We start from the raw sequence: 9,253 nt of genomic DNA on the forward strand, positions 1-9,253 counted from the left end.
CAAACGGCCCCATTTTTTCGAATTCAATCTTGGTGACAAAGTAGGTGCCAAACGAAAGGTCTCGTCAAGCTGATTACAAATATGTCAGTCTCAGAGTGTACCTTCTTAACGTTCCAGAGAAATCGGGCTCCAAAAGTTCAGTGCCGTAAAATAGCTTTATGAATGCTTCTGACCGAAGCTATTAGTTAGATTGTAGAAAGAGCTCCAGATAATAATTCACTTAATCCACCTAAAACTTACTTAGGTTCATAGAAAATGCAAGACGATGTCATTAGCAACGACCATTAGGGAAACCTTTTAGTCAGCAATTCAGTATCATTCTGAACGTGTCAGTGACAGAAGAAATGTCTTTTTGTCCGGAGAGGTATTAGTTTTGGAATTTTTGGGGCCCGATATCTCTGGAACGTTAAACAGGTACACTCTGAGACTGACATATCTGCGATTATCTTGACGAGATCTTTCATTTGGCACCTCGTTTGGTACCTGCTTTGTGACCAAAATCGAATGCGAAAGAAATGGGGCCAATCTTCTTCTCACTCTTTGACCAATCACAGTAAAATTCACCAAACATGAGATTAGTAAACTTTACTCTGCTCTGTCAAATTTCAATCTAATCTCAATCTCAATCCGTAAGTCTGATATGGCTTCAGGAGTAAAAAGAATGATCGCTCGTAGTATCCCTTTCGAAAAGTGAAATGTCATGAAAGGTGCAGAAACAATTGAATCCTTTATATCGTTAAATGTCTTTATACTGCTAACTTTGAAATTTCATTACTAGACTACTTCAAAATTTAGTAAAATGTAATTGGGAAACTAGGTACGTAACCGAGGAAAAAGTATTAGTAGAGGAAAGTCCCCTGTTATGAGAGAAGCTCCTGATATGAGCAGGGTTTCTGCTGAAGTAATGGGCATCATTTGTTTGTTCCGCTATGAATTTATTGCTCTTGGAGTGAAATCTCTGTTTAGTGGAAAATTTACTGTTACTCTCTAAAAGTCGATCGGCGAATTATCAGTGAAAACAGTGAAGAGTCAGTAAGTGTACTACTAAAAATTGCAGCGGTATACTTATAACTGTAAATCAGTGACTATTCACTGATAATCCACTGATTGACTTTTAGAGAGTAAGATCGTGTAATTGTCGCAAGAAAATCAATATTTTGAAGCAAAATATTGATCATCCAACGATAGCTCTTAATGATCGAGTTATAATGCTACCGGGAACAAGGTGCAAGAAATGTCGGAAACCTCCGAGCCGTCCATCGACGAAATAATAATACGCGCGGAATTTGCGTCGGTCGATCGAGACAACGGATTCGGCTTCGATACCGCGGACGTCTAATCGACGCTCTAAGATCGCGGCTTCTGCCGCTCGTGAAAATCTCGCGGATGTGTGCGAACCCGAGGCCCTCTCGGAATCTGCATAGCGCTCACGCGAGGAATATATCCTCTATAAGGACTCGTCGCCGTCCCGCGCGTTGACTGACGGCACAATCCTCGATCCTTCCGCGATACCCCGGGCCTCCCCTCTCGGATCTTTCCGGGACGACGTAACTGGCAGCGGGAAACGGACGGAAGAACGGACGGACGGATGGACGGACATGTGCGGTAGCGAGGGTCCTTAATTATGCGGTTTTACGCTGCAGGCATCTACGCCAGCGAGGAGCGCGGGGACGAATGCAAATACCCCGGGTTGGTTCTCGATAGAACGGCGACGTGGAGATCTTACCCTTTTAGTTAGCAGATGCCGCGAGATACCCGACCGCTTCCTATCCTATCTCCTTCGACGGAAAAGAATGACCGGGTCGAGAGGAAAAATGCGAGGGCTGCTGGATTAGAAGACACGTAAGTCTGCGTCCGAGGTTCTTTAAATCCCGACGAACCAAGGAAAAACATTCGACTACCTACAGCCGTAACTTTTGATTACACGTACACACGACATATCTCTTCTGCAATTGGCTATACGGAGGGAATTTTCTCTTAAAATTTATCCCTGAAAATCATGTGATCGTGGGGCAACATGACATTTCCAACAACTTTATGGCGGCTTTTCGAAATTTTACCATACATTTTACTGGTAAAATTACTACTAGTAAAGCTTGCATAATACGGACAGAATTTTCTTTTATAATTTGTCCTGAAAATCACATAATCATCGACAACGCGACATTTTGAAGAACTTAATAAAAGTTTTTCTTTAATTTTACTAGTAAAATGCACTCTCTAAAAATCAATCAGTAAATTATCACTGAAAACAGTGAATAGTCGCTGATATGCAGTTATAAGTATACGAGGGGGAAACCGCTGAGGGCATCGTGGTGTTCAAATTTGCGGCATTACTGGGCATTACCAGGCATTTTTTGGACATTAGTTTGGGCATTGGGCCTTGCTGGGGCTGTACAATATTTTGGACAGCAGGTTTCCTCTCGTAAGTGTACTTATAATTTACTTATTGAAGTGTATACTTATGACTTTACTTATTGAAAAATTGTCGAAAAGAAAACAATTTTTTAAAAAGGACAATAAAAATAAAAAGTACGACTTTTTGCCAAAGTCAAAGTCATTTTGACCACCCAGTGTGACAGCGAAGTGTTAATGTCGAAAATTTTGGATCGACTTTCAAAAGATTAAGTCTGTTACTCGGCAAGTTTTCTGGGTTTGCGATGGTGTCGCTTCCAAATTATGTAACACATCTCTATTGTGAGGCACGCATACTACTAATAACGAGACCAAACTGATGCGCCAACGGACAACAGCTGACGGCAGCGTGCTCCGTGCCTGGATGAAAGATTAGCAAAATACCGCGAGCGCGCGCGCGCGCGCGCGAGTGAGTCAATGGAAACGAAAGCAGGAGCAGCTATGCATACACACATCTGGCCGTGCACGCATTGTCGCGTGCGTGTGTGCGCGCACGGCTGATTGCACACGTGTGCAGAACCCGGATTAGAGCTCGTGTGCCGGGCCTGAACCGATGAAAGGGAACGAGAAACCGGTTGCAGGTCGATCGCACGACGACGGTTTCTAAGTCGCGCGAAGGTTTCGAATGTCCCGGGAGTGGTATCGAGCCGATTTCCTGCAGTTACCTCTCGCATGTTGTATCGCCGGTCTATAGTTAGCTCGTCGCCAAACGCGCAAAAAGGGAACTACGTCCAAGATATTGAGGTTTTTAACCGAACCCGCGCTTATCGGCCCGAGACACGAGGAGCGGCTGAATCAACCGCGCTACGAGTTATGCTAAACGCGTCGACTTTAATTCATCGAGCTTTCAATTAACACGCGCGAAGCAATAAATGCAAATCGTGCCTCCATTAACCGAGGCCGGAAAATGTCCTTTTTTCTTTGATTATACGGACTGGCGCCTGCAGCGTGACTCTTGTTTCCCGGAGGGGGAAACGAAAATTTATCGTGACGCGTATAGAGCGCTCCGTTCGCAACGTGGCAATAATGCGTTTATTCGCAGAATGATACGAGTAACATTTCAGGCGGACAGATATTTATCGTAGGAAACTCCCCGAGGATCTCCTCACGCCGACGCATTATCACGCGCGAGTAAAACGATACTCCGGGATGGAAGGTTGAAAAGTCGTATCCGCGACTTTCGCAAACGACGGCGATCCATATCCCGCGCGTTTCCACGCGCGGGCCCGATACTTCCCGAGTCGGCGGCGGCATTCCGCGAGTACACGGCGGCGTTTTAATATTCGCGAAATGTAACCCTTGCGCCGCGCCGCGTCTCGCGTGGCGGCGAACGCGCGGCGTGTCCCGTGTGAAAGCACGTTAAGCCCGGGCGGATCGGTTTCTAAGGAGAGAGAGAAGAGAAAGCCTGAGAACATAAGAGCGGCGAACGTCTGGAGCGCGCCGTCGCCGCCGCCGCCGCCGCCAACAGCCGTGCCGCATCCAGAGTATCGCGAGATATATGTATAGCGACGAGCCTTGGGACGAGATCTTCGCCCCGATTCCTCGGAACGACTATCGAGACGGTCGAATTGCGGAATATTCTCGCGTTCGCGCGATACCCGTTGTTGCCGCATTTCTAGGGCCGAGTCGTACAGCCAAGTACGGATTCGAGACACAAAAGCGGGATATGCTGTAAAATTTAAAAAGTTAACGACTACACGTTCTAGGGAAAAGAGATTATCCAGGAATTGCCGACGCGACGTCGCTCTCATTCGCGTTTCATTCGAGTTCTGAATTTAAAATGGACATACGGAAGTAACTGAGATTAACAAAGCCTAAGCTTCGGTCGTTTTAATTCCTGTCGAGTGTTATGAATTTTCATCTCATTATGTCGTAAGTATTACAAATTACGCGCGATTCCATTTCAAGAGAGATAAAAATAAAAACTTTGTATAGACTTAATTTAAATTAAGTCTACTTAGAAAATTTTAAAGATTAATATAAAAATTTTTATTGGTTTTATTATATTCATAAGTATAAATTCTATTATTTTTTACCGTTAATTGAATACACTCACATCTCTTTTGTAACCTAAAACAATGTCGTGTTCGGGTGGTTTTTAAATTATGAGCGAAATCTCTTGTTTTGCCTAACAATGAAAACTGTAAAATAAAATGTGGTGTAATCAATTGACAGAAACAGAATTAAAGACACGTGTCATACACGACGGAAAGATTGGAAAGATGTACCGATAAAATTCGAAATACCGCATTACGGCTCGAGACAATCCAGAAACGATAACGCTGATGGATCTTAATTATCCTGCCCCGTCTTCCCTGTTGGATTTTACCCAACTTTCCTCACTCGCCATTTCGCAGCGGTGTATACGCGGCAATACTCACCGCATCGATGCAAGTATTACGTCACGTTAATTTATGTCCTGGCGAAAAGTCAAGATAGAAATTTACCGAAGGTAAACAATTATCCCCTATTAATTCTCCGTTGCACACGTTCAGGCGGAGAAAATGATCGGGTGCGTTACAGGAGTTTAAGTCCAAAATATACTAGTTATTCAATTTTTTAAGATGTACGCTAATTGAATTGAAAAGATTGTTTTATTCATTCATTTTATTCATTTCTTTACGTTACTTTCTTTAAACGCGATTGTAGTACGCGGACTTTTGTTAAATCACATTCGTAAAATATTTAGAGACGATCACACGAAATTTCGAATTCGTTTTTACAAACGATCTCTCGTAATAGATTCCGACGATGTCTCGTATGGATCAGTCCCACGTTGGTTTAACGTTATTAGACCTTTCAAGTTCCTCTATTTCGACAACGAAAGGTCACGTTCTCACAAGTGTCATTTCCGTTTCTGCCAAATCATTGCAATATTCTGCGAATTACCGCGCACGGTAGACCGCCTGATTTCGGATGTAGGAAAGGCGAAATTCTTACGACGAGAGTTATTTCGGCCGTTATCTATTCAACGGGTTTTCCACTTTTCGCGAAATACGCACGGTGGTATTTAGAGAGAACTCGTGTGTCGTCTTTACCTAATTTCTAAAATGAACGTATTATTATAGCGCCTAGAAATTGCAACACCAGTAAATTCACGCCGTTATCGATGTGAATCATGCGTCTCGTTAGCCCACAATTAACCGAATCTACAATGAACATGTACTACCAAACTACCTAATAGCTTCTAAGTCCCAATTAACGGAAAGAAACCGGATTATTTCACTGCAACCGCACAACGACTCTCATTGACTTATTGTTTCAGTCGAAAAACTGATTGTGAGAACAATAACGTCTCATAATTAACCAAATTCGTAATGATTGTATACTTCCAAATTATCTACTAGCTTCTAAGTACACGAAGAGAATTTTCTCTTAAAGTTTACCCTGAAAATCACGTGGGACAACATGGCATTTTGAAGATGAGTTTTCTTAATTTTACCGTACTCTCTAAAAGTCAATCAGTGAATTAACACTGAAAACAGTGAACAGACACCGATTTGCAGTTATAAGTATACCACTGAAAATAGCAGTGGTGTAAGTATAACTGTAAATTAGTGACCGAGGGGTAAAACCAAAATCATGTACACCAATGCCTACTAATGCCCAGTGGGCATTACTTCATCTTATTATCTTATTGTATCTCATTTACCTTGCTTTATCTTATTTTATCTTTATAATGCCCAACCTAAGGCCCAAAAAATGCCTAGTAATGTTTAGTAATGACGCAAATCTGGACACTACAATGCCCTCAGCGGTTTACCTGTCGTTAGTGACTATTCATTGATCGATTTTTAGAGAATACATTCTAGTAGTAAAATCGAGGGGTAAACCGCTGACCAAAATCATGTATGTACACCAATGCCCACTAATGCCCAATGGGCATTACTTTATCTTATTATCTTGTTTTACATTATTTATCTTATGTTATCTTATTTCATCTTATTTTGTCTTATTTTATCTTTGTATTGCCTCAGCAAGTCCCAAAAATACCTAGTAATGCCCAGTAATGCCGCAAATCTGTACACCACAATCCCCTCAGCGGTTTCCCCCCCGATGCCTACTAATGCCCAGTGGGCATTATTTTATCTTATTATTTTATTTTATCTTATTTATCTTGTTTTATCGTAGTTCATCTTATTTTATCTTTATAACGCCCCAGCAGGGCCTAATGCCCGAACTAATACCCAAAAAGTGTCTAGTAATGTCTAGTCTAATCGAAGGGTAAACCGCTGACCAAAATCATGTACACCAATGCCCAATAATGCCCAGTGGACATTACTTTGTCTTATTATCTCATTTATCTTGTTTCATCTTATTTCATCTTATTTTATCTTTATAATGCCCAAAAAATGCCTAGTAATATCTGCACGCCACAGTGCCCGCAGCGGTTTAACCCTCGAGCAAAATGTGTGGTAAAATTTCACAAAACTCTGATAAAATTCTGGGAATGCCGTGTCCCCCGATTATATGATTTTCAGGATAAATTTCCAGAAAAAATTCTCTCCCCGTGTAGCCAAGTCCCAGTTAACGGAAAGAAAACAGGATGATTTTAGTGCAGCCGCAGCGCGCAAACATCTCCGCAAACAATAATTTCGCGTCTACTACTATTGCCCATTTCCCTACATTCGTAGACAAACGCCAGCATAAATATTAACGCAACTACATCTTCGCTATTACTTCGTAACGCGCAGCAATTTATCGTGAAAGCTGCATCGAGCCGTTTACCGTGCAACAATTATGATAATAAAAGAAAACCGACCGGGTTACATAACAACGTTATCTTCTCGGGGGCCCCACGGTATAAATTTTCGACAACCCCAGGTCGCGAGCGTGCTCGTCGAAACACGCTTCCAACGCAGGAGGGTCAAAACAGGATACGGCTCCCGCGGAAGGGGGCCGCGAGCCGCGCGCAAAATATCGAGAGGGAGCAACGAAATGTCGAGTCGGAGCGTGTTAACGCGCCGAAGAAGGGATGGCTCCGCTTCCTGGAAAGCCGGGGCTGGGCACCTGTCCCTCAGGGACTGCCAACTCGGACGGGGGCGCCGCGCCGCGTCGCGCCGCGTCTTGACGCCGCCGGCCGAATGAGCGTCGCTGCCGTTGTTAAACACACCATCACGTGCGTCCGCTCGGAGCGACCGACGCGTCGCTCCGAGGAGAGACTCCGCACGCTCGCCTTCGCTGTCAGCCTGACAGCGCCGACGAGACCTATCGGCCTGTCGGACACGAGAGGAAGATCGAGGCCAGGCCGTGTTCTCTCACGCGCTCCCGATCTGACAAGTAAACAAAAATATGAAGAGAGAGAGAGAGAAAAAAGAAAGGAGAAGATTGCATCGACGAAATGTGTGTTCGGTGTCATGTCCCGAGGAACGGCGAGTCGTTCGCGTCCCGAGGATCTTCGTGGAACGCTCGCGCAGCTCGCGAAATCGAGCCCGATCGCACGCGATCGGCGGCCGCGGCGGCGGCGGTCGATATTTTCGAGACAGATAGTAAGCGAACACTAAGGACGAGCGTGGTAATGTCGGACGCCAAGGGAAACGAAACGGCCAGGCGAGATCCTCGGAGGAGAAGGAGGGTCGGACCGAGTCGTCGAGACGCGAATCAACTCCGTCCTACGCGCCGGCGCTCGGCGTCGCCTCGCGATCCTGTTGTTGCCCCGGCGGCGCGGGGGCCGCGGGACGCGAGAATAACACAAAGTTTCGTACTCACCGGACACCGCGGGCACGCAGGTGAACGCCAGCAGCGCGAACGACAACCCGACCGTGAGCGCGTAATCCAATCTCGGCCGTGGCAGCGACATGGTGCCGTAGATATTATTATGATTTTTTGGTTGTTATTCACACACGTCGGGTAGACACACACTCATCGGAAGGGAGCACGGGCGCACACACTCGGGGAAACGAACGGACGGACGGACACTGACCGGCGCGGCGCGGCGCGGCGCGGCGCGGAGCAAAGCGGCGCGACGCACACTTGTTCGATATTAGTGTACTATCGCCCGCCGTCACTCGACCGGGCGCATCGTACGCGACGCGCGTCACCAAGCGGGATGCGGCACCAAGCGACCGGGTCCCCGTGTGCACGGCGTGCTCGCGCGGATCGAGAAAAAAGGCATACGGCACGACGGTTAAGCGAACACGACCGCGTCCGAAACACTTCTGGGATCCCTATTGTTCGCTTAACGCGCTGAAAGTAGTTCCGCGGTGCGCGCGCACCTGCCGTCCGCGCACTGTATCGCTGCGCCAGCGCAGGATGGCCGACGCGGCGGCCAATCACCGCGCGGGTACAACGGCACGCCGGCCGCGCAGCGCCGCGCGCCGCCAAGCGCCGCCGCCAAGCGGAACCCCCTCGCGCGCCGCCAAGTTGTTCGAGGACTTTTCAGGGGGATGATATTCCAACAGCCGCCGAACTTGCGTTCCACGCCGACGGAAAAATCTGCGTCTCGGAAAGCGAAGGGCAAGCTTGCGTACGAGAGTTTCAAAAGAATTCGCTTTTGTATCAGCAAGCCTGAGCTCTTTTTCGGGTATAAAGGGACTTTTTTTCACACTTTGTAACAATTCACAGCGAAAAGAAATTTTTTTTAAGAAATCCCAGTTTGTATAGAAACTACGCTAATAAGGGATTTTATATACACGGGGAGAGAATTTTCTTTTATAATTTATCCTAAAAATCATGTAATTATGGGGCAACGCGTTATTTTAATAGTAAAGTGTATAGTAAAATTTCAAAAACTCTCATAAAGTTCTTTGAAATGACGTGTTCTCCCATAATTATATAATTTCCCGGACAAATTATAAAAGAAAAATTTCTCCGTGTACATACAGGGTGTCAGATTCGA

The 9,253-nt window shown here is 45.6% G+C and overlaps 1 protein-coding gene across 1 annotated transcript in view; it reads right to left on the bottom strand.

Annotated features, from left to right (window-relative positions):
• The window catches only part of LOC105564691 (neurogenic locus Notch protein), a 291,723-nt gene extending 282,672 nt beyond the window's left edge, over window positions 1-9,051 (bottom strand). The window contains exon 1 of the mRNA XM_012017253.1: window positions 8,125-9,051. Within this exon, the coding sequence (XP_011872643.1) occupies window positions 8,125-8,215 (91 nt within the window). The 5' untranslated portion in view covers window positions 8,216-9,051. The remainder of the gene's footprint in view (window positions 1-8,124) is intronic.
• Window positions 9,052-9,253: the final 202 nt, after the last annotated feature.

Source organism: Vollenhovia emeryi, unplaced genomic scaffold, assembly GCF_000949405.1.
Source record: "Vollenhovia emeryi isolate VEMERY1.0 unplaced genomic scaffold, V.emery_V1.0 DF939160.1, whole genome shotgun sequence".
Taxonomy (NCBI): Eukaryota; Metazoa; Arthropoda; class Insecta; order Hymenoptera; family Formicidae; genus Vollenhovia; species Vollenhovia emeryi.